The 27,383-nt window shown below is 33.5% G+C and overlaps 1 protein-coding gene across 2 annotated transcripts in view; it reads left to right on the top strand.

The window, feature by feature from the left end:
- Positions 1 to 27,383, top strand: part of NOVA1 (NOVA alternative splicing regulator 1) — a 149,020-nt gene that overhangs the window by 115,795 nt on the left and 5,842 nt on the right. Inside the window, exon 4 of one of the 2 annotated variants that reach the window (XM_085061984.1) lies at positions 5,508 to 5,579. The exons of the other annotated variant lie outside the window; for it this stretch is intronic. Within the exon in view, the coding sequence (XP_084918110.1) occupies positions 5,508 to 5,579 (72 nt within the window). The remainder of the gene's footprint in view (positions 1 to 5,507; positions 5,580 to 27,383) is intronic. 2 annotated transcript variants of the gene reach the window in all.

Below are 27,383 nucleotides of genomic sequence, written 5' to 3' on the forward strand. Positions count from 1 at the left end.
AAGTAACTTCATAGGTCACAAAGTCTTTTCATCTAGTTAGCAGTTTCTCATAGAATTTTGTCACTTGTGAACATAGGTGAAAAATCATACCAGTTATCATTCTGCAATGTAAAGTAATATATGCAGAGATCTTCACAAGTTACAAGAACAAAAAAAAAAAAAAAAAAGAAGCTATTATTTACTAGAGAGAGAGTTCAGTACATTAAGTCCAGTGGCAAAAATTTAGCATTGCATAAAAATGTGTATACTTTATCCTGTCCCTCATGTACTTAATTCTGCTGGCAGATCACTAGTTTTATTTTGTTTCATTTTTAGCACTGTTGAATGAGATCTCAATATGTATGCAAAACTGTTTATGAATGCAGTTAACTTTATAGCTGCTTATTAACTCTTCTGTGCTTCAAAAGTGGAATGAGAGTAGAATATTTTGCTGGAGGATGAACAGCAGCATTCGACTTCGCATAAATTTTCAATAGTGCTTTGGTTCTTAAGAAAATTCTGAATTTTTTTCATACCTTCTGATGGCTTTGTAGTTTTGGTGTATCTTTCTGAATTCTAAAGTAGCCCAGAAAGAAAAGGTGACCTTTTCTTCTAGAATGAATCTTAAACCCCTATCTTATAGGATTACTTGTGCCTGTGCCTAGTTACATACTTCAGTTTATGGTTATTTCTATGTAACAGCGCCAGATCTTGTACTAGGGACAAGTTTTGAAGAAGGAGAGGGTCCTGATTCTTTTTTGTCCCTTTGACTGTAATATTAATTCTAAATTATTCCTTTCATCCAGAATTGCTCTGATGATCCAAAGGCACCTGATGGTTTGCTTCAAGCTTCTTATCTCTTCTTGTCTGTGACAGAACATGAGATAAACGTTCTCCCATATCATATACTTAACCACATTTTTCCTTTCTCAAAATCAGGTTCCCAAGAGTTCATAAATACAGATAAGTTAACTTTTAGTCTTTTGGTATTTCCCTGTCTCTTCTTCCACACGAAAGCAAAACCAAATGCAAAGAGATTGAATATAATCAAAATTTATTTTATTTGTTCTTTACAAAAAAGAAAATATACATAACTGAAGTCATCAAAGTAGCCTTTTTACAGTCTGAATTGTAAGGAAATTACTAATCCTTGATTATTTCTTTTTCCAAATTCTATTTTTTGAAATGTGTTAAATATTTATACAGTCATCTCCAAGATGAGAGTCTTTTGCCAAAGTTACAGATTAAAGGAGATCACACTAGATGTAAAGACTGTTTTGCAAAGCAAGTGGTCTGTTAAGAAAGGTTTATCTCTAATAGTGTTGGAGCTCTAACAAGTCAGCCTTTTAGGTTGTTCAGAACAATGGGGCCTTGCAGTGCTCTCTGTTTCTCATTTTAGCTGCAGATGGTATTCAACTGTTTAATACAATATTTAAAAGATAACACCTTTTCTTAAAGTGCATTAAAATATTCACTTAAGCAAATTAGTTTTATCACACTAATTTCAGTGATTAAAAGCACAACTATTAATATATGCAGGACTGAAACTCAGATTAGTCCTAATAGTTATTTATTGCAGGTAATTTTATTACCAATATTTCTTTTGTTTGGCAAGCTCTGCAGTGAGAAACTAGAAATTGGTAAGGTGTAAATACAGTCCCCCCCTTCCTATTTAAAATATGTTTTTTCTATGCTTTAATATCTCTAACCCTGTTTCAAATAGTATTTAATTCCCTACCTTTTCTGTCTACTCCTATATTTATACAAATATAGTAGTAAGTACTGAGAATTAAGTTAATTGTCTCAGTACCGTTTTATTATTTATTACCCATGGTGTAAGTAGTGATTTTTTTTGGTGTAAATATATATATATATAAGGGTGTCATTGTAATCGAAAGAAGACTCAGAGACCTTTTGAAACCCTGTGCAGATGGACTGTATGTAATCTCTTCTGCCATGATACAGCTATATCTTCACTCTGTTAATCAAAAAACATCAAGGATGCAATTGTGATGCTTTAACTATATTTCTGCACCCTTTAGTGTGTTGTGCTCCCTGAGCGCAGTCTCTCAAAGTATAGTCAATATTTGTGAGCACAAAAAAATAGTTTTATTTTCTTGGACTTTAAGAAAATACTACAAGTATGACTCAAACAGAATTTTATTTCTAAAATTAAGCTAGTTTTTAAATACTTAAAATCTGCTTTCTCAAATACATGTTCTAGTAATGTAAAGTTAAAACAAACAATGGACTCTAACCTGTAACTCATTGTCTTATAAATAGTAGGAAAGGTAATAGTATTTAAGAAAACAGAGAAGTTTAATTTCATAATGGCTCAGACCATACTGTTCAAGAAACACCTTAAAATCACTCTGCATGTCATGGAAGTTGTGTGCAATAGAAATTCTTTTTTTCTATAACCTTGCCAGTAGTCAACCTACAATTTCAGTATGGAAGTGGCAGACTCAAAAATTGAAACTTGTAATGTAAATTCATTTTATGATTTCTAATCTCTTAAACATCTCATTCTCAGAAACCTAATAACTACATAATTTGAGTGTTTGCCTAACGAAAAAGACTTTCCAATTTAAAAACAAAAACATTCTATGCTGCATAATAAATCAGAATATTGAGTTCTATCCAACTTTCTTTAAGACTCAATTTTGCTGAAAAGTTTTTTGCAAAGCAATTGAGGCTGTATCAATAAATTACTTATCAGCCAGTGAAAACTCAATACAAACTCCAAATGCTTGTTTCTAGTGGGGTTTTTAGTGTTTGAGAAATCACTTTGTGTTATTTTGATATGTAAGAAATAAATAGGTGTATCTCCAGAATTATATAGAAACATGAAAAGGGATGAATTTTTACAAACCACTGTCAATTCTTTTCTATATATATATATATGTGTCTGTGTGTGTGAAAAAATGAAAGCAGTTATGTCAGTAAACAATGTAGGAGAGATTAAGCCTCAGATCGAAACAACCTGATATACAAAGAAATAAAAGGACAAAAAACACGTCAAAAAGCTATTATTTTCAGTATTTTGCCATTTATTTTGGTATAAATGGTATTTTTCCATAGTTGATTCTTGTTCATTAATACAGTCTTTGCTTTTAAATTTATTAATCTCCTTTTTCCCATTGTGTTTTAAACAGGCTTTTGCTAAAATAAATAATTAAATTCTTCTACTTAATAGACGTTATAGCTCAAGTCACCTGAAATGATTATCATCATTCCTTTTTTCATCACGGCCATATATTTCTGTGCTTTAGAAAGATTGCTATGGATTGAAATCTTAGAGATTTCCAGTTTCTTATAAATAATTTGTTGTATCAGTGATTGTCATTATTCAGTGTTAAATTGTTCTACATATTTCCCTATAAATCCCCTAGTTAGGTTTGATAACAACTGTGAAGAACAAACTATTTTTACTTTTAATAAGTAACCTGGCATACCATAACAATATACACTATGATATGCCCTACTTAGCAGTAGTGTTGGTAACACAAACTATCAGTTTTCTGAAATATTTTAGTCAAATATACTAGTAATCATTTTTTCTTTTTGGTAGTTCAGAATGGGAGTTTAACACCTAGCTATAAGAAAGAAAACCTATTGGGATAATAAACAATTCTCCATTCTTTTTGGTTGGGTTTTTTTTTTTTTTTGTTTTGTTTTGGGTTGATTTTTTGTATTTTTTTTCCTGTTTACCCTTAAATTATGAAAATCAGTTCATTGCAATTTCAGACCTTGGCAAGGGAAATACTGCATCATCTCACTAAAATCAGAAGGATAATTCTGTAGCTGAATAGCCTTAGCCATGTACTATTGTGGAATCAGACACATCTTTTGCTAAATAATTCCAGCCCTTCCTGAATGGTCCCACTTTTGGTACAGAAAGACATGGGAGAGTCCTTTATAATTGCCTTGATTTTTACAATGTCTAGTGCCTACTGACCAATAGCATTTTGCCAAGCTACATATTTTTTATAATGTCCTATAGATGATGCCATTTTCTACGTAACCATCTTGAAAGAGCCCCAGTTGATGCTTAAGCTGTGTATGTTTTCTTTTGTTTTTATTCTTTTACAACATGAGTTACGAGTTGGAAAGACAAAATAGGGATCTGTTTCTTAAGATTTTATTTTTCCTGTTTTGACTGCCTGTTTATGTATAAACTATGAAAAATGGATCTTCGTACTGTTTAACATACATCTAAAATATTTGTGTGTGCATATGTACAAGCCCATATTTTGCTAATACACAACTTTATGCATTCACAGTGTCCCAGCTTTCTCATATGCATTAAGAGTTTTAGTGCAAAAGTATGTATACCTATTTTATGAGGGACTGTCAATGATTGTAAGTAACAGAACTGCTGAAAGTGTGAAATTTTGTTTTATTTATTTCTAAATAGTTTTGGTTAGTAACTATATGACCATATGATAAATTCCATTGTATAGCACTTTAACATCTTATTTCTTGACATAAAAATAGTGTAATTTTTGATATTTTATAATATTTATATATTGCAAAGATGTCAAAAAACATGCTTTGAATAAGTATTGTATGTTATGTTTTGAAAATTGGAATTTTACTTTTTCACTACATTTATAAAAAGAAAAGAAGAGTTTTTCTGTCAGGCTCTAATACTTTTAAAGAAGAAATGTGTATATAAAATTTTTAAACAGAGCAGTGCTTTTTTAATATGTTCAAGAATTAATGTTAAGCTTATGTATATTATTTAGAAAACATGATCAATAAATATGACTCTTAATTCTTTTTTGTGTTTATTTTGAACACAGAACTATAATAAGCTATTGACCTTTGCCCAACTAAATGAACATTTTTAACACTAATCATAAATATTTTATAGTTATTTATTATGAAGGTATTAGTTGCATGTTCATCCATCATGAGATTGATGCTTACATTTTTTCACCTGCTTCTAGATTAAAAAAAGATCAATGAATATTTTAGCAGTAAGAATATTGCCAAAAACTCAGTAGCTTCAGCGTAACTGTTCTAAGGTATGGAACACAGTTTGCTGGCTATAAGTCCTTGCTGTAGAATGGTGCATTATAAAGTGCCAGAGTAAATGTCTCTTAACTTCTTTCAGACATTGGCCCTGTTTGTTTGTAGACTGATAACTGTTTCTAGTGTGCTCATTGAACTTGCTGGAATTTTTGTTTACTTATAGTCTTCATTTTCCCCAAGAGGAAGAGAGAGGAAAGAATTTATTCCTCGTGTGGTCAGCATATTTTTTAGTATTTATGTGAGTTCACCATCTTGATTTCAAGTCATGAATTTGTTTTTACATGCATAAGCATGCGTATTTACATGCATTATTTACCCAATTGACTTTAAATTCCATTAAGTTCCAATGAGTAGGAGAAAGATTTTTGTCTTAGGCATTTTTTATTTATTTTAATTTTCTAGTTATGTTATTTTGTTGGTTTATTTATTTTTTTAACTGTTCAGTCTAAGGCTTGAAAGGTTGATTTGCTCCTGAACTGCTTTGTTCCCAGACATTGCCATCTTCCCCAACTACCACCAAGTCCTCTCCATCTGATCCCATGACCACCTCCAGAGCCAATCAGGTACAGTATCATCCTACCATCTACACCATACTTTTCACGGGTGACAGCTTGCAAACTGGAGAAAAAGATATGGTGGGTTAAGGATTTATTCGTTCATTCACATATATACACCCATAACCATAGATATCTAACTCTTGTTAGAAATTGGTAAATTAAATGGAAAACATTTTGCTTCTTTAAATTTATTTTGGTGGGCTTCGTTAAAACCTCTGATGAAAGCACAGCATCTTTTAAAATAGTTGGGGTTTTTTTTCCGTTTGATAAATTGCAAGGGTACAAAACTGGTGTGTTTGTAGACAGAGTTACTCCTGGTTTTTATATGTTTATGTATATATGCACACACGTATTTACTTCCTGGATCAGTTTCAAATTATGATAGAATTACCCCTAAACCCACACTTAAATAGCTGGAATTCAATCCAGGAATGGTAAACAGACTTCTTTATTTGAGAAGTTTGAAATGTGCTTGTGGACAGTAACACAGGGGCATTATTTAAATATAAAAATATTAAAAATGGAAAATTTATTGATGAAAAATGAAGTAAAATTGAATCTCTCCAAAAACATGCTAAACACATCTAAGTAAGTTTAATTCATATCATAGTTTTGAATGCATAAACTGTCCTTTTAGTAGCATGTTGATTATACTAGTTTTATTTTTATTTAACTGGAAAAGTGACTGTCCAGTTCATTGTGTCCACAAATTCTCACATTATCTTTGTCTTCCCTATGAAAATTGTTAAAATTGCTACATATCAGACTTTTTAGAACTTATCCATGCTTAATAAATACCTTATTTATTTTTAATGTATTGTTAAACTTAATGTACTCTGTGTTCAAATAATGTAAGTATTTAGTATATGCTAAGAGTTCACACAGTCTGTTCCAGTTAGCTGAATGTCGCTATCAGATCTTGCACAAATAACGTTAAATGCCAGAAAAGTTTCCTACATGAGCTAATTTTCCCTGGAAGTTTACACTGTTACTAATTACTGATTTTCTGATATTTTGTGAACTGCTTAGGACTTGCTGGTGTATGAACAAACAATTTAACATGAACAGAAGTGTATTAAAGCATTATACCTTTGATCAAAACATGACATCTATTGAAAGGGATGTCAAATACAGAAAGTAATGGAATTTAGAAAGAAATTGTACAGGTAGAAGACCTACTAAGAAAAATATAGATTGTGATATCCTTCACTTCAATTTGAAAGCCTTCTTCATCAGCCTGCTTCCATTCCAGCAACAGTTACTTGGCTTCATCATCATTAAATGACAAAGATAAAATCTTTGCCGACAGCTAGGGATATTTTATGAGCTCTGTTCAGCTTTTATTCTCTCTCTTAATTTTAGTATTTTGTTCACTTTAATTGGAAGGTTTTGAAAATGAGTGTAGAGATTGTTTTTAAATGGTTCTTACTATTTTTATTTTCTTTCCTGCCTTTTTTTTTATTATTATAAGTATGCCCTGATGATCATTAAGAGAAAAAGGAAGAAGTGCTTTTATTTACAGGAAATACTATTTGAGCATTTTGTTTAATTAGCATAAGAGAAGCACCTGCTTTGCATCTGTTCTATGAATTTTATATTATAAGAGTTATAGTGTAGTCTATAAACTTTAAATGACTTTTCAATAGCAAAAAGTACTTATGTTTATAGAAAGTTGTTCTATGAGAATATTGTCAAGTAATGTAGCTAAATATACAAACTAAGTGAAATGTATGCTTTGTGTCTTGTCTATATACCACATTACATATTTTAATGCATTTTATTCATAACCTGTGTTCAATTCAGTTTTCATACAAGTAATCAGGATGCTTTTTTGAACAGCATCAGAATTGTATCTATGAAGAAGAGTAATGAGTTCCTTAAGTGACTTTTGGAACTGCTTTTATTATTAACTATTGAAATTCATACAGGTTTATGATTATTTTATCCCTTCTAGTATTTTCTAGTGATTTCTAGCCATTCCAGCAGGAAGCACAAAGCACATGATAAGGCAATTAAGGCCTTTCTGTTCATTCTAGTGATAAGTGACGTCGCTGGCAATTGTTCCCAGACTGTAGTGGTGATTAGCATTCAACACCAGTGTATCGACAAGTATCTGCACTGCGGCTGTCACATGGAAATAGGTTCCAACACAATAATCTCAGACCTGGCGGTAGTCATGTAAACACCCAAAGGAGAGCATGAGAGAGCAACAATAAATGTTTGTTTTGATACATGGCTGTGTAAGGTGACTCTCAATAGAAAATAACCATTCAGGTATGGGTTTGCTCACAAGATGTTAAATTATGATAACACGAGGGAGCTTAGGGAACTGCATGGATGTCAGGAAATTCAGTGTTAAGGTGTGAGATAAATTCACAGCACACTCTGCTGTGTGGATAAAGTAGCATATTAGCCTTAAGATCATTCAATTTTCTGTAATATTTTAATCATAAGAAGATGGTGTTTGATATTAAAGATTAGAAAGGTGATTAAGCAAGCTTTAAGCAATACTTAATGCTGGGTTGCTGTTGGAGTGAGATTTTTAAGCTGGGTTTGAGGACTCCCAGTCATTGCAATTAGAGAATTGTCGAGTCTGTGCTTTGATGAGCACAGCTGATGTGAGCCTTGTGCTATACAGGCATGTCAGCTGTGTTCCCCTGACAGAGCTTGAACAATTTCTAGACACACTTTTTACTACAAGAAGAAAATAGCTCTGCCAACAGAGGTCAGAGGAAGCAAGGCAGGAAATCTGGCTTGTATTAGATCTTCCTTTTAATGACTCATTTTGCCTCCATTCAGATGAGGTCATAACTCCTTTGTATGGCAGTTTCAGCTTTTGATTAATTGTTTTTGGAAAAATCCAGTGTTCGTTGACTACTTCTTTAATCATTCTCAAGAAGAAGATAGTCTCTAAAAACGCCTTATCTAGTGGAAGAAAAGTTTCTTCAGAGGTGTGTTGTGTTGTGTTATAGTTATACTGTGTTGCCTTGGATGCAGGAGAAACCTCTGCACTGGAAGTGTTTTTCTCTTTAGTTCTTTGTTCCAGGAAGTTATACATCTGTCAATATTATTCTTGTAAATGTCTTGTTTATTTTTTCAGTGGAACCTCCTTGGACCTTTATTCACATTAAAAATCTGTACACTGCAAACTTCCCTAGGAAGAAAGAACCAAAGAGGCAGTAGAATTAGAGGCACAAGAATTTCCAATAACTTTTCTTCCCCCTCCTGTCTGCCAGTCACTAAAAAGAACTCAATCTTTCTATGCTTTTAGACCAAGAGCTTCTGTGTTATGTCCTCATGAACTCTGTGAGCTTTGATTGTAGCCAAACACTGACAGACATATAGCTACAGTGGTGAATCTGTTCTGCTGGTGCCCCTGGAGCTGGCAGAATATAGCTTTACTTTTATTTAACAGGAGGAGGAAATCAATTTGACTTTTCCAAAGTGCACTTCAAAGAGGTAATTTCATCTCTAAAGCAATAAATAATGCAGTAAACATCATATAAAGTATGTTTCCTTTTCCTCTGTAATACCTGGTAAAGGTACAACTTTTAATGCTTGTTTTAACAGTTAAGTGACATTAGATAGACTAGTATTTATATAATTAAACTGTTAGCATATTTTTTATTCATTTCAAGATTATTTTTTCTTTTTATCTGCGTGCTTTTCTGATGTTACAGTAATTTTAGGGGGAGAAACACATAAAGCTAAGCCTTCTATTTCTCCTTTGCCTATTTGATGTATACCTGTAAAGGATGCATGTATGGCTCCTTCTCCAGTTCTCCCTTTTTCCATGAAATTAGTAACATTGCTGACCTTTGTTACTGGCTTAAGAGAATAAAAGGCCAAAACACACATTCCCACTTTTTAGTGAGTCAGGAGAGTGATGGGTAGGAGTCCTTTTCTCTTGCCTTACAATTTAGATAGGCTTAAGCTTAGCAATAAAATAGGATTTATCATAGCAAACTTTGTGTCAATAACTTACTATATAAACCTTTTATTTTTGCTTTTTTTAAAAGCACTATATTTTCCCCATGGCATTTGTATTTTTCATAATTATACTTTCTATTTTGCTGCTTTTGTTATTTCACCTGAAAGCGTAATCATTTAGTACAATGTAATATAGATTTTGTGGATTGCAGATAGGTGTAGATTTTTTTTACTCAGTCCTCAGTTTTGCTTTTTTTTTTGAGCATATCTATCTCATCCGGTTGCTGCAATGTCTGTAATAAATAATACTTTTCAGCCTTTTCACGTGATGGGACTGAGCCAGTGTTCTTGGTACTGCCTGTTCTCAGCAGGCACAGCACAAGCATCTGGCTGTTAAAATCTTGGTATTTGGAATTTTTATTTTTGGCTTATATTATCTCCTTATTTTATGCAAAATCTATAGCTTGCAATGTGATCTAATAGTACACATAATACTAGAGACTGGGAGATTAATTGATGTCTCTAAATTGTAATGATCGATGCACTGTATATCCCTCTCTGACTTCAAAGAACGGCCCTATGCCTGTTGGTAAAATTGCTTGCAGAAGTATCATCTTTTCATTCCTCGCAGAAAAGTAGAATCTGAAAACAGAGGCTGTCTGTAAAGCATACTGAGAGCTTTTAAAGGGTTGAATAACTCATACTTTATATATAAATTTGTTGTGGGAAATGGAGGAAGAAATAGGAAAGAAAGTTTTGTTTTAGTCTTCTGTTGTCATTAAGACATGGATTTTTAAAATATGTATAATATCCAGCTTCAAGTGATAAATTTTTTAATCAGTACTTTAATCTTCATGCACAAATACTGAGTTTTAGTGATGATCCCAGGATAGTCGATAGCAATTGTAAGCCAGTGAGATATTATCTCTGTTTGCCTTTGAAATTTAATGTGAGGCTTTTTTAAGATATTGTGTTTCAGATATTTTAACTGTGAAAGGAATCTCTTTTTTTCCCCCTGATTTTAATGTCAGTTTTTACAGTATGTTTAGCAACTCTGTTTTCTTTTAAGGTCTTTCACATATTGACTGATGCTGGATGGATCACTTGATCTTTTCATATCTCACTACTGTGTATCAAAAATCAGTCAACACATTTACTTAGCATTCTTATAAAAGGTACTATAGAATTAAAAATGTGCTATGACTTTGATTATTAAGAATATTTGCTATGCTAATTCTCTGAGAAAACCATTTGACCTTTTCTCAACCTGATTCATCACTGATAAATATGACCATTTTACTTACATCCAGATAATGCTGTCACAGGTCTACATACGAACCTAATATTCTGTTTGAAAGAGACTTTATCTAATAGAGAGTGTTTCATATGGACCATCACTAAAGTATTTAGTTCACCAGGTTATTTTAGTTTAATAAGACAGAGTCCCTGTTTTGCTTACAAGTTGCTTGTGGAACACTGTGGATAGCACATAATAAATAATGTTTGAGATAATACATCTAGAAAGGGCGAGGGAGAATTATTCTCCTCTTCATGTGAGAGGATTCCAGTAGAGGTTCCATTGTTTTAGATGTAACCTTTCCTGCTTCTTTTCAGCTGAAATCCTTCATTTCATGTCTAAACTCTAAGCAGAATTAACCTATACTCCATGGACTAACTGCAGGCTTTTTCTTCTGGTCCTCATGTTAATACAGTACTTGTAATAGATTTCTCATGTGCTTTAACCACTTTTCCCCAGTATTTTGCAGTATTTGAGCTCAGTGCTTGTTTGCATTGTTTCCTTAAAGTATATGTAAGTAGATTCTATGAATATGTTCAAATAACAAGTTAAAAAATCTTATATGCAAAACAGTTTGGGGATTTTACTCTTCCTATTGTCTGTTTCAATATTTCCCCTTGGGGCAAGTATGTAGGTAATCATTTGGGTTCATATTCCTTACTTGTTTCCTTTCTTCTCTCCAACTGCACAACAATTTTAGGGGTCACTGTTTATTTTTCCTTTCTGAAATGTATGAGAAATGTCAGGAACATTCATGAGAAATGAGGAAAGATGTAGATTCTCACTGCTAAGTCTCTGAATACTACTGGCATGTCATTCACAGGATGTCATACATGATCTGCCAGTTGCAGTCTTGCGAATAAAACTGTGATTCCCTGTTCATGTATCTTGTTTGGATTTTATGCTTGATAATAATTAGAATGGGTTAGTTTCCTATTTCATCCCCCCCCTCAGAAAGATACAGATTCTCAGTGTAATGAAGAGAATTGCTATTCCTTTCTATGAAAATGGGTAAATTTCTTAAATCAGTATCTCCTCATGTTTTGAACTCTACTTGGTTGTTAGATTTTTTTTTGTTGCCTTTCCCACCATAGATGAAAATCGGGAGGTGAAAAATAAAAACCAACAAAACCCCCATATATAAAAGTAAAGCTTAAAAAAAAGAAGAGAAAGGATGTGTGTTTATGAAGACTTCGATGATTAAAAAAAAAATCTTACTGTAGTGAAGTCTCCTTTTGATTAAATTAATTTATTTTTAAAACATTACTTCTGTTAAGATGTTGAGATTTGGGAGAAAAGTTATCATTACAGTTTAAAGTAGTGATATGGCTTTCATGGGATTTATTCACTTTAAAATATTTTGTAATGAACATGTAAAAAGATAATTCTTTTTTGGATTGAATGCATTTTGTTTAGACTTGTAAGGTTGTCATCATCTCATCTCATCTTATTTGAGTTCTTTAAGAGTTAAAAAAGTCCCTCACTCTAATTTAAGATCTTGTTTGTTCATTTAAAGATATTTGTAGATATGATATATAGGTTTTGGCATTTTTCCATGTCCCCATACTAGGAAAAGATTCTATCTGCTTAGGAAAAAGGATCATTAAACACGTAAAAGTTGGAGAATACACATTTTTCTCTTTGCCAAAATATGATAAAGGTTTTCAAATTTCCTTTGGAAAAGGGTGTTTAATTTCCTAATTTTCTTTGTTCCAGCTGTTTTAAGCATAATTTCTTTACCAATACAAAATTAAAATAAATAGTATGTTATAAAATTCCAGATATATCCATGTTCAAGTTCCATCCCATATAAGCTAGAGTGAAAGTTGGCAGCATGCTACTCTGTGATCTAACCAAGGTTAGCTGTAACTTTGAGTTCTTAATACTCAGATTTGCTGACATTGTCTTTCATTCAATAGTAGCATTGGGTGAAAAATCCAACCATGTTCTCAGGCATACAGGCAAAGAGTCACTTAGTGGCTTCTTTGCAGGTTGAATGACCCAGAGAAAACAGAAGATCAGAGCAATTTCCAGAATGCAAATTTGGAGGACTTTATTATTGTTTCTCTGCAGCATCATGAATCAGTCACATGAGGGTCTGATTCCAAATATTCAACTATTTGTAATTTAATTTGGAGCTTTTTAGAGAGTTCAGAATTTATATGATCAAGAGTTGTATGAGAATGTGGAAAGAAACATTGGACCTACAGAGCTTCCTGCCCCACCAGGACGGATCCTGGACAAATCCTGTACAGCTGACTATAATTAGAAAGGGCAATACCATGTTTTTCTGTCACATGTAAGTTGAGTGAGGCATGATTAGGCCTGACCCTAGAAGATCCTTCTCAGGGCCTGTGTAGTTAATGGGGTTTTTCGTGCTACCTGAAATACTTTCACTTTCACGAGTTGTTTATAGATACAGCGCAGCACTGCACTTTGCTGCAGACTGAATGCTAGATGTATTGTCTGCTTTCTGCATGCCTTGAGATTCCATCAGATGGTGAGAAGTCATAGGTAGGTGTGAGACAAACCCAACAATTAAAGTAGGTGTTTGCCTGACTTGAGAGAAAAAGGAGTGTTTTTTGTATACAAATCATAGAAGCATGTTGACTTATTGCACTCTAGGGAATAAGAGGTAGAATGTTATTCCTCTTCAGAGGAGGAAGGTCTGTTGAGCGCTTTGCCCAAAGCATTACACCCTGGATTTCAGATACTCTATATCAAAACAATGTGTAACTGCATCTTATTCAGTAGTGTTTTCTTCTAGTTTTGTGCATGTAGTTATTTTCACATTTGCTGAGTTTGGGATTGTTTTTGGTTTTTTGGTTTCATTGGCTGGCTGGTTGGTTGTTTTTTCCATGAAAGAAAATTAGACCCCTGACAAGTAACAGCAGCTGTTAAGAGGCATAGTTTGCAAATCATGGATCAGTGGGCATATTGTCACTCTAGGCTCCAAGTCCAGGGGTTCAGTGGTCTGTTACCTCCCAGTGATTTACATTTGAATCTTTTCAGCTTTGAAGAATGTTGGTCTGGGGGTACAGAGGATGTGCTGCCTCCTTCACCTTCTGTTTTCCCCTGATCAAACAACACCTCAGCAAATGCAGCCTTAGACATCACAGTCTTTCTGGATTTTTTTTTCCCCCTCACATTATTCCACAATAGTATACTTCTACATGACAAATTACTCATTCAAGTGACCTTGTTACCTGTGATTTGGATGGGGTTAGAAAAATACAGTTTAGAGTTTTATTTATTTAAAGTTTCTGAAAGCCTTAGGTTACACTGCAGTGTAAATTCTTCTTTCATGTTTCGAAGTAGCATAGTACATGATCTCAGTATTTCTCAGCTTTTTATGGTTATCTTCATTGTCTGCTTAAAAAAATTAAAAATGCAGTGAGAGTTGATTGATTTTATTATCTTAATAGTAATTGTAATAATTGTGATAATAAATTAACAGCTGCCCCCTACCCATGAGATACTGAAATGCAGTCTCCATGTGGGCTCTTTTAAAGTGTTACAGTTTTATGGAATTAAACTGGTGTATGAGACAGATTAAACTATGATTAATGACATTCTATAGTAAAAAGTACTGAACCAAAATACAATACCTCCAGATCTGCAGACCTGTGCACGTGTGAAATTAAGTGATGCAGAAAAAGAATAATCAAGTCAAAAGATAATCACATCCTTGCAGAACATTTATTCGTAAGACTAAATTTAAAATGTTTAATAAAATAACTGTAGATATTGTCTAGAACCAGTATTATCACATTGTTTTAGAAACAAGGAAATAACAGATAGTTGTTTAAGACTTTTCACAGATTGTATTTCACTTGTATGTCAGCATTTAAGAGGCTGTTTTATAGAAATTCCTGCTTTAATTATATCCAAAGTAATTAGCTATTTAATGATACACATTACATTATCATTCACAGAAAAGACTGATTGGCTGTACACAATGTGTGTGTATACTGCAGTGGTTGTCTTTACTGCATCCAATTTCAAAGTAAATTGTAAGTTATGCCTACCTGACATTAATAGGAACACAGGTGAATCAGGATAAGAAAAGGAGGAGATTGCAGATTTGATAGGATGAAAGTTATGTTTTGAAATCTGAATTTAAGGATTTTATTTAGATATTACTTATGCCAATAATTAGTGTATGCTTTAAAATTAAAATATTTTTAATAGAAAGATAATTTTCTTCTAGGCTCATTTTTGCTAAAGAGTCCAGTTACAAAGCATGATCTGTAAAATGCCTTAACTACATACGTTATTGCAGTAGATATTTCATTAATGTTTTTATATTGCATAGCCTATGTAATATTCAGTACTTTTTATTCACAATTAAATTATTCATAAATAATATGGAAATGAAAACAATTTAACTGAATATTTGGCTTATGAAATATAAAATTGCAGCATTCATAATTGTCCTAGTATTTAAATCAAATTTATTCAGATGCTGCCTTCAGATTTACTCTGTGTAAGGTATTTTTCCATGTTAATGTACACATAGTATTGTACTTCTATAATATAAGTATAAAATCATGTCACAGATATGTGTAAGTTCAGCCATATTTGTGCCCCACAACCTTAGCAGGAGTATTTTTTTTTCCCATGTGAACATTTGTGTGAGCTTATTATTTATGCAAAATTATTAATAGGTGCAGTTTTCTGTATGCAAGTATTGCCTGTGCCTAGTGCTTTTCTATAGATAGTTTGCCTTAATGAAATTTGTCTCCCATTGTATGAGAAATATAACCCAGAGCACAGATTTATGGAAGCAATATGGTTTGCAAATAAGTAGTTTAACAATAAATACATACAATTTTCCTACTGAGCTACATATGTATGATCTAAATCCAGGATCTTCACATTTAACAAGGAGAATGCAACTGTGCTTTCAACTGTCTCTTGTAATTATAGAGGTTTTTTATAAGCTAGTTTGACTTTCATAACTGACCGAAGTTCGCATTTATCAAACTTTTTGCTTCTGCTAAATCAAATAATTGGTAACCTCTGTCTTGTCTCCACTTATTCCAGTATTTTTTCTTTCTTGCAGCAGTAGTTACTTGTGGCTTCTTTATGACAATCTTGGTTAAACATATATAACTACAAGTTTACAAGGGTTAACAGAGAAGTAGATATAAATTAAATATATAAATCAGCTGGGGTGAATGTTAAATTCTAAGCCAGCCAACTACAGCTTAGTTGCAGTTAATGATGTGGGTTCTGCAACCCACAGCTTGATTTTACCTTGTTCTGTTCTCTGATCCTTCTTAGAGCCATAATGTCAGGCTCTGGGAGGAAGGTTTTGAATTGAATTGAATTGTCAGAAGACTACTAGCATTAGAGTGCTATGGAGTCCTGAAGTGCTGCTGATTAAGTCTGGAGACATCACAGAATCCTAAAATCAATTATGTTGAAAAACATTTCTGAGATCATCAAGTCCAACCAGTGACATAACGCTACCTTGTCAACCGGACCATGACACTAAGTGCCACCTCCAATCATTTCTTGAACACCTCCAAGGATGGTGACTCCACTACCTCTCTGGACAGCCCATTCCAATGTTTAATTATCCCTTCTGTGAAGAGAAGGGCATTTCTTCTTGTCATGTCACCAGCAGCCTGGGAGAAGAGGCCAACCCCCCAGTACACTACAACTTCCTTTCAGGGAGTTGTAGAGAGCCGTAAGGTCTCCCTTGACCCTCCTTTTCTCTGGGCTCCCTCAGCTGCTCCTGACAGGACTCACTCTCCAGACTCTTCCCCATCTCTGGACATGCTCCAGCACCTCAGTGTCTTCCTTAAAGTGAGGGACCCAGAACTGAGTGCAATACTAGTGTGTGGCCACCCTTCCACCCACCCATTAGTGAAACCACACTAGGGAAACTATGTCCTTTTTGTGATGAAAATTTCTAATAATTATTATTTTTCATGTCCTAGAGCGACATGGCTATATAAATGTTTTCTGTTTAACTGTCTTCCCTTTCTCATTTGAAAATTTTCAAATTGCATCTATAAGATAGACTCCCTGAGAATTTAATTGAGTTGTTCTTGCAACACAAATTTCTATTTTATTAGTTAAGGACTACTTAATACAGAAAGGATCAAGCTTCTGCTGCTGGTCATCTTTTGCAAAGCCAGGGGTTCAAAGTAACCATAACCCTTTGTGTTGTTAATCTCGTTAGTTCATCTAGATAGACCAGGTGCACTTTGCAGAAGCCAGATTTGCATCTTCTTTGTTCCACCATATTTATTTTATGTGTATTGGTTGATGATAGTATAAGTTCTGTCTTTCATTTTACCCTAATTTTGTAATCTTTGAGTAAAAATACATGTGCATGGTGCCAGGTTATGCCAAGATACACCATTAAAAATGCCCTGTTCAGTCTTTTCTTATCTTTATTTGCATTACTAAATATAAACTGGATATGAAAGATGGTTCTCAGACCAAAGTTATATTATTTAGATTGTCTAATACTGTTATAAAAGCAGAAATTTGGTTTTCAAGAAAGGTTGGAGAGTCCCTTGAAATAATTTTGTTACAGAGTGGGGGTTTTATTCCTTGATTTTAAAATGAGGACAGCTTTCATTTGGTCTGTGCATCTCACCTATTTCTGACATGATCGCAGCTGGGAGATTCTGAGACATGATGGGCCTGGGAGGGAGTGGGGGCTCCACTCATTGTGTCTGCAGAGACTGCAAATATGGGCATGTTTTTCATATGGGTTAATTTGGGCTTGTTTTTCCTTATTGTTTTAAAATCAGCTAAATTGCATAAATACAATTTAAAGAGGCCCTGCTGAATAAGTAGCTCCTGTACTCTACCTAAGCTGAAGCTTTCACTAGATACTCAGTGCAAGAGGACTGTTCCTGCTTGCAAGTAAATCAAGTATTATGCATTCTCATATAGCAGTATAAATTTATAGAACAGTAGTGTGTTGTGCATTTAAAAGTATATATAGTAGTGATATACATTCAAATGGGTTTGGATTTGCTTCATTTATTTACATTTCTGTAAGTTTTTCTATTAAATCATATGTCTGTGGGAATTGTGAAAAGAACTTTATTGTTTTGTTTTGTGAGTTTTTGGTTTTGTTTGTTTTTTTTTAAATTGTTGTGCTTTGCTAGATAACATGTTTAAAATATTCCTCCATTTAGAAGCTATTTGGCTGTGCATCTTATCATATGTTTATATCTAAGGGAAAACTGATGTTTTCAGTACAGAGCTCATAAGAAAAATTGTATTTATATAGCTCTTAGGAAAACATTTGGTCATTAGCTTTGTACCATTTTTCCTTTTATTTTCCTTTTTTATATTGAAAAAAACCATAAAGCTATGCAGAACCGTCTGTAGGTGAAAACATGAATAAATATGCTCCTATTTTCATAGATTTGAGACATTAGTGGGGTTACTACAAGGGTTTTAATTAATGTGTGTGTCCCCTTCCTTTTTGTGGAGAGCAGTATAATTACCCCAGAATTTTAATTACAAATTGTGTAGGAGGGGATGTTAGGGTTTAGTATTATTATTTTATTTTGTGGTTGTGAAAACTCAAAGGTGTGCATTTACACATAACACATTCAGCTAGTTGCACTTTTTTTACCTCCTTCTTTCAATATCTACCATTTTTTCAGTCCCACAGATTCACATTTAAGACTTCAGTTTTCAAAAGATCAGAATATGATAGCTGTGACAGCAAAACTGGGGACTATTTGTGAGCATAAAAATATTAACTATGGAAACAGATAGTGTATTTTAAGAAAGGGACTAACAACTCATATTTTCTAAGCACTTTACCCTCTTCCTTGGGGAGTCACACACCTGTTGATATGAGTAACCATTAAGTTCCTTCTGCTGAGAAGCAAAATGTCTCTTTTAACCTACCACAAAAAGTTCTCAAGGAGCTTTGAGCAAGAAAGAAACTTCTCTTTTTTAGTGGTCATTATAAATCCTGACTTTCTATGCATAAATTTGAAATAGTTCTGCAGATGCACCTTAATTCCACAGCTTTTAAAAGAGAGGTCTCCTGCAGATGATAAACAGTTGATAACTAAAATTTTGTTCTGAATTACCAAATGAGTGCTGAATTATTGTGCTACATATCTTGTAAAAATCAACTGTGACAAAGATCCTCTGAAAACAAAATAAAACCACTAGCCTTCTTTTGTCCTGTTGGTCCTGTGTATTGGTAGATAAATTTTAAAATTTGGTTTTCAGAGACTGATTTACAGTATTCTTACCAGTAATGCTGAAACGTTATTTAAATCCTAAATTATATTATAAATTATTTAGCGTGCTGTTAAAATAATGTTGCAATCTGGCCAACAATGTCAAAGCATAAAAATCTGAATGTATTTCTAATATCCTGCGTTTAGCTTTTCCAAGCTTTCAAGTTTTAGTCAGTTTCAATGGAAAGTGTCATTGGTGGAGAAATGGCAAGTCCTTTACGTTATTTCTATTGGCTATACTTTCCTCTGAATTTAATAAAGTGACATAACTACAGCATATAATTTTCTACACTGATTGTTTAGAAGAACGTAGTTGTGTATTCTAGCCATATTTAGCAAAGTTTATACTGAAGACTGGGCACTGTTGATAGCTGTGATGTTCAGTAATGTTAACATTGTATCTTCTTCTTGAAAACTTCTATTCCAATCAAAGGGTTGTTAAACATAGTGTTAGTTTTCTCTTAGACTTGCAAGTCCATGGCCATTAAAAGAAAAAAGGAAGCGTCAGTCTTCTGGAAGCCAATGGAATATTGGTTCCTGAATGCCTGCTTATAGGCCGTACAAGGTTTGTTATTAACATCTTAGCAAATCTCTTGTATGTTTCAGCCATGGGATTTCTTCCAGTAATTACTTCTCATCAAGTATAAGTTTTCTAGTTATATACAGCATGTCATTCACATAAGTTTATGGCCGATCTGCTACTGGGGAGTACATGTAGAGATTTAAGGATTTTTTTGTTGGATCCCCAATGCTTTTAAGGATTGTCTTGAGGAGTGCAGAAACATCCTAGTCCTATATGTATTTACCTTCTGAAGATTTGTCAGGAAAGCAATCAGTGCGATGCTTCTTCGGACCATGAGTTAATAGCTGTGAGGAGCCAAAGCAACATCTACAGATCTGTGACAGGGAGGGCATTGAGAAAAGGGATGTACCCACTTTGCCCCTCTCTCTGTCAGGAAGATCAATTAACTTTAGAAACTGAAGTGGGCTTTATGAATTTATGTTAGATCCTGACTAATGTAAAACAGTGGGAGTTTTATTGATATCATCAGTGAGGCATATTTGCTTTTAAAATAATGTACATTATCTACATTTTTTGTCAATTATTTTGTGTTGAGAAGTGTTTTTTCAACAATTCCAGTAATGAAATTACATTATATGGTTTCTTTCAATTTGAAGTATCCCAAATTGCTATATTCAATTATTCTGTAAATATTCATGTATTTGTGAAACCCATCCTTGACTATGTGGAGTGTTGGCAGGTGTTCGTAGAACACCATGCAACAAATTCCTTAAGGAAAATGAAAAGAGGGAAATTTTAGATAGGGGAGAAGAAACTATAGTGATTTTAAATGGAGAATTGGGTTAACATTCTACTGTTACTGAACGTTTTTAGACAATACTGGACAGGGAAGTTAGTATTCCTGCTTTCTGTCTTTTGAAAAGATAGTTCAGGTGAATGATGGCACAGCCAATATGGATGTCTAATTTTCTATGTATACTGCATTCTCTGCAACTGAGTGAAAATCTATTAATTTTTTCTCTTGTGTAATTTAGTATGTAACCAGCTCATTTTTTCTTTTTCTAATTATAAAAAAGTGAAAAGTATAAATGAAGCTTCTCAAAATACATTACACTTCTTTGCAAATGTAATTTGAAACTCATGAAACATTAATGCATTAAATATGGAATGTTGTTTTTATGCTACTGAGAAAAAAATTAGGAAAGTTAAGTTTCTTCTCTGTGTTATTAATACTATGAATCATAGAGAAGTCATAGAGGAGTTGGCTTACTCCATTCCCACCATTTTAAATCATGTTTTCTTGAGGGATACTTATGAAACTACTCAGATTTTTATGTGTGCATATGTGAGTGTAAAATGTAAATAATACTTTCTTCAAGACTAGATAATCTCATAAGATCAGCCACCTGTATAACCAACATTGTTTTAGGAATTATTCTTTCTGTGTACGCAACTTGCCTGTGCATGCTTTCTGCTTTTGAGAGAAAAAACCCTTTCTATTTATGAGTTAGAGCCTACGCACACTGGTGACAGAAGGGTAACTAAAGCAGGCACCAGAGAATGTTTTTCTTGTTTCTTTAAACATGATATGCTAGTTCCTTGCTGTGAGAAATTTGCATTCCAAATTACATCTTTAGTTAAAAGCATGAAAGAAAAATCTCAGTGTTCATACTTTAAAGTGGGCAGAATTGTAATTAGGTAGTTGCTAAAAGAAGTGGGAGTGACTTTTTTAAGTACCTCAAAGAGTCAAGGTTTAATATCAAATGCTAATTGAAAAATAGTATTGATTTAAGCCAAAGGAGCAATTTGTGCAAAACATCCTTACGCAGTCTTATCTCTAGTAAATATTTCTCCTGCTTGGTTCTGACTTTCTAAGCCTTGTGATTTCAGATGTAAATTGTTCGTGAGCATTTAAGTTGAAGTCAGGTTTCTATTGCATGATAGTTTTTGTGACTAAAATGAAATGATAAATGCATCCTCAGATGAGAGAGGAGGTCTGAGAACTGGAGCAAAATAAACACTTGTGATAAACAGTAGTGTTGGTATCAGACCAAAATCCTGCTGCAGTGTACTGGCAGATAAAAACAAACATCTTCAAATATTTATTTGCTCTGTCAATTTATTATATTTGTAATAATCTAGTGTGATTTAACTTGAGGAAAAATGCATAGTTGCAATATTTTTTCAATGAATTAAGTTAATCTTGAATTGTCTTGTAAGAAACTGTAGTTATGGGGACAGAAATACCACAAAGAAGCAACACAGGGAAACAGCAAAATTATGTTCATCTTGGAATAATTGCAGGCAAAATATATGAAGGGAACACTACAAGTACATGTACTGCTTGTGGTGAGAAGAAAATCTTATGAACACAAACATGACTAAAAAAGAAAGTTCATTATATTGAGGAACAAAGTAGCTGCTAATCTCTTCACCTAATCCTTTGCACTTGTTCACACAGTATTTCAGTTCTAGACATTATTTTGTAGAAAGCGAGAAACTGAATTAGAATGACATTTACAGAATTTAAACATAGTCAGGGAAGATGACAAATAATTTGTGGTCTAGGTTTATTTACATTATGATCTAGCGAAATTTACAAAGAATTGCTTCTGATTTTATGGATATGTGCCTATTTTTGTAAATAAGTATCAAGCAGACTATTAGAAAAATGTCTCTAAAAGATGCCTCTATTCCCTCTAAGCATTTTCTCTAAAACCAAAATATAATCTGGAACTGAGCAACCAGGAATTTATTCAGTAATCAACACCTCTGAAAAAGTAAGTTCATATTTTGGCATATGTATGAATCCAATATGTAATCCAATCCAGAGATACTGAAAATACTCAGAGAAATTTCAGTAACTTCCTTGAGGTTATGTATGTGCAGTAAGTAGAGATTTGCTGTGTAAGGCTACTGTTGGAAGCTTATCCCAAACAAACATCTGTCCACAGCAGCCTAGCACGGCTGCCTGCTGGGTACATGGGATGGCTCGTCACCTTTCAGCAGCTTGTGCTGCCTTGAACTTGTGCTTCTCAGGTGGCTGTGTAGCCAACGTTCCAAGAGTTGCCTGCTACAACAGAGCATGGCTGTGAATTCTAAGTGCATGGGAGCATCATCTTGCCTGTAATGTACTTGTCTTTCTGCTTGATTTCAGTAGAACTTCCATCCTATCTTTAGTTGATCCTGAATTTTCTCCCAGATTTTTGTAATATTACCATTTCCATTGAGGATGGATGACATGGGACTACTCATGGGCCTAGTGTAACAGTGTGTTTTTCCTGCCACACAAAATAATCCTAGGTGATCTTAGTCCTCACTGACTGCTCTCTACAGGAATTGCTGTGTTCAGAACATCTTCCGACCAAGTCCAAGCCTGTAGTCATATGAGCAGCTAAAATAGCATGAAATTTTCAGACACAGATTCTACAGGCCAGGTGGAGTTTTAAAGAGTTTAAAGCAACTGATGAGCAAGAAGGCAAAATAAAATTTTAAAAAAAAAAAAAAGTAATGTAGCAATTTAAATACAGTTTTAAGGGAATGCAGTTATATGCTTTAGAGAGACTAAAATGTAGAATTGTGCCAAATTAGGATGAATTTGTTAGATTAGATGGAACCTTTTCTGTAAAGTCTTTTTCTTTTAAGAAAAAATAAACTGACATTAGACAAGTAGTTGAAAGATTTAATAGAAGGAAAAAGAACAACTATTACGGAGAATTCATGGAATAAGTTGCAATTACACTGTTGAAAATAAAAGAAGAAAAAGGAGTCCTGAATAATAGATAAAAAAGATCTTTGGTTCATTAATCTCGGTGCAATCTCTTAGAAACACTTCTGTGAGGTGGAATAAACAGAGGCTGATGCATTTAAATATTTCCACTGTTTAACTGTTGGGTTTGATTTTTCCAAGTTTTGATCCTATTTTGTATAATCAGTAGTATTTCTCTTGTGGTGTAATTCAGTGCAGGCATGTTCATGCTGCCATGTGAAACTTGAAAGTTTAAAGTATGTTTTTTAGAAAACCTTCTTAACGTCCAGTTGTTCTAATTGGTGTAACAGCAGTATGAAGTGTTAATTCTTGCTATCTAGCCAGTCAGCACGCATTTCATCCTTCCACTACCTTTGCCAGCATAAAGACTTTGTATGAGCTGGGTGTTATGTGAGGTGGTATTATGTGATTGACATTCCCCAATTCTAGAGACAGTGAGAAGTGATAATACAACCAGAGAAAATGTCATCAGAGAGAAGGAAGGCCAAGAAATAAGGCAGTAGAAAAGTGAAAGGCTGGGAGCCTTGCTATGGGTAGTTGGAGGTGTTTACATCAGAGGAGAGGGAATGAGAATTGAGAAGATAGGACATGGTAGCAGTGCAGATTTGATCATGGTTGTGCTTCCCATGAAAATATTTAGCATGTATTCATATGCATTCGTAGCTGCTCAGTGCAGATTATCTCTGCAGCACTGGGGAGGATGAGAAGCGGCAGAGCATAATCACCCGACACCTGCCATTCCACAGTAGATGCTGCTCAGCTCACTTAAGTGGGCTGGGACTTTCAGTTTGGTAAAGCAGAGGACTTTTAGGCAATTCTGACGTGATATATGAATGCAGCATGGGGTTATGCAAGTGGGTTGCCAATAAATGGAAAAGGACTAGGGAATTAGCTGAAACTGAGCTCAAGGGTCTAGGATTTTTCAGCATGCAGGGGTGAATACCAGCCACTCATGTGGCGAAAGTTAAAAGCAGTTTGAATTGTGTCTCTGGACACAGTGGCTGAGATCCCTGGTGATGAAGCACCAGTCCTCTTCCTCTAAAGGGCAGAGTTGCCTGAAATCTCTACAGATTTCATTGGGAGGTGAAGGCAACAAACTGCTCTCTGGTCTGACCCCTTCTTACACCCCAGGTTCCTTGAGCTTTGCCAAGGCTTTTAAAGACACAAGCATGTTTCACTGAAAATGTATTCAGAGAAATTACTTTATTACTATTATATTTGTTATAGTTGGACTACTTTTGGGGGAAGAAGTAATGTACTTTTTGAGCCTGATTTTGAACTTGCTTATGCTAATGCAAATAGGATAAGAGTGATGCCTGTGGAAGTAATTAATTTGCTTTGTGAGTAAGCAAATTTCATAATTGCAATCCTTAATTTTTATAAAATCTATTTGAAATGAAATAAAGGTTGAGTTCCTACCATTTTTTTCTTCCTATAGCATTTGAACAAAATAAATTACACGTGTATGCTTATTTTTATGCATAAGTAAGCTTATGTTCATAATTGCTTTAGATACGCACTCTCCTTTTTGCAGCATGAATTTGAGTATTGCCAGGAGCATACACACAGACCTGGAAACCTAATCTTCCTGCATAGTGAAAGATACGGTTGTTGGATAGCTCAGAGCATTTATTTTGGGTAGCAGTTAAGTTTCTCACTTCTGCATCCAAATCAGTTTCTGAACCTGTTATCTGTAAAAGGTAAATAAGCGCACTGTCCAATTTCCCTGACAGACAAGCAGTTAAGTACTTTTTAAAAAATGGTGGTCATGCAAGTGACAAAACCAAACAGATAATATTTGATTTTTCCATTTCTGAATTTTTTGGTATCATTTTATACCTTTTAACTTAGTGACCTCATGGATTTTAGGCTTCAATAGGAAAAAAAAAAAATTGCAGTATTTCTTTTCTACCGGTACCTAGACTGCTGTGGTCTAACATGTTAGTTATTATATTATTATACAACACAACCAGTGTTTGCCATAAAGAGTTGATATTCCAATATATAAACAGGGGAAAGATCTAGTGAATACAAGAAAGAGATGGAGAATCACAAGCTGGTAGCAAGATTATTATTTCCTAAATAATAAAAAAAATCCTATATATATGGTTTGGTTTTAAAAATAACTATCTAAATTTTTAAATAAAATTTTTAATCAGTTGTCAGAAGTATGTTACAACTGAATATCTCAAAATAATACAAATGTTGCTCTTCAAGAGGAGCAGGATTGCTTACTTTTTAAGTAAAATATGTACAGATGCATTTATGTTTTGTTCAGACTAAATTTTCATTGGAATGTAATGTTTTTATTGCATGTAAAATAGATGCATACTGTCTAATTTTTTAATACATATATATTTTAAAAAGTTGTCCTGTATGGTAATATGTGAAGTATTCACCCTGGCAGGGGTTGTATTTGAAAAAATATTATTGGTATATTCCTAAACTAATACCATTTAAGAGAGTTTCCAATGAATGAAACAATAGGCTGTTTCTAAATCAGATATTTAGAAAAGAGCATTTTTATTTATTTCAGAAGCGGACCAACATATATTAATACAGCAAATTAATTTTTTTTGGCTTTTTATTAAAATGCATCATAATTTGTATGTTGTTTGTAATGTGAAATACAAAAACATATCTGGACAAAGAGGGAGTAGATGCATAAGAAGGAGATCATTCTTTATTTTTCCTCTGGTTAGACAGATAGTTTTTCTGAATAACAAGAGCTGTTAGTGGTTACCCTAATGAACTTAGGTGTGTCAAGTGAGAAAAGTACCAGTTTATTGTTGAGAAAATCTTTCTTGTTTCACAGAGTTCCTTTGTAATTTTGCGGCTTAATTAAACCATTGCTTTTTTTTATTATACCTATTCTTTAGAATAATCCCAGCTATATAACAATAGCCTGGATTGTCATATATTGCATGTGTAGCTATGATATTACAGGTGCAACAACAGTGCCCTGACATTAAATATTCTATTTACTTCTGAAATCACGTCTATGGTTATGAGAGTGTATTCTGTACCTTATGTTTTTAGGTTTTTCACGTAAATTTACACTTGTGCCTGACTTGATCAGAACTATGCGCAATGATTATCAAAATCTCCCACAGAACCTGTCTGTCTTAAACCAGTAGAGGCAAGTAAATGTTTCCTATAATATGCAGCACAAAATGATAATAATGAAAGCTGTGCAGTGCTGCATTTTTGGAGTGTTAATTTAAAAAAAAAAGAAAAAAAGAAAAAGAAAACCACAAAAAAGCAAACACACCCCAAACAAATAAAATCCCTTAAATGTATAGATTAGTAAAAATCTGGACAGTTCTGCTTAGCAATTCATTAACATATTTTGTATCTAGAGCTGAAATACCAAATCAAAACTAAGAGTTGTTTCTTTCTTTTTATGATAGGAAAACTGAAAAAAGGGGTACCTTAAAATTACCAAATATCTTGAGCTACGTTTAAGAGTACTAGGAGGTGTCCTGACTTAAAACTGAGTCTGCCTACAAATATATATAAAACTTTCCATTATGTGTTTAAGTATATACACAGTGATGTTCTTTTTTTTAGAATTATTTCGTATATGGGTGGACTAAATATTTTTTCAATACTGTACTTTCATGTGACCTTTTGAATAAGTCAGCACCTTATAATTTTTTTATTTATTCTACAGAACATGTTCTGTTTTGATGTCAATGAAATTCTGAAGAAATTAAAGCATAAAATTTGAAATAATTCAGTGCAAAATACAGTATGGTATACCGCTATTTTTAATGTACATATTGTGTAAGTGCAAAATATAAATGTTTCTCAACTTTCTAGTGCGCTGGATTCTCAAAGATATGATTTTCATGCTAACGTAACCATTGGAAATATCTAAGATCTTCTAGCCTTAAAAAATGCTTAATTATAAGGCATGCAGTTTTGTTTCTAATTAGTTTGACTTTATAATGAGGCAGTAAAATGAGAATGTTGCTAATAACATTTAAATTGTATTTGGTATTGATTTGTTGCTGAGACTTTAGATAGAATTTTGGTTAAAAGATTGAAAAGT

Source organism: Lichenostomus cassidix, chromosome 5, assembly GCF_008360975.1.
Source record: "Lichenostomus cassidix isolate B80296 chromosome 5, HeHo_3.0, whole genome shotgun sequence".
NCBI lineage: Eukaryota > Metazoa > Chordata > Aves > Passeriformes > Meliphagidae > Lichenostomus > Lichenostomus cassidix.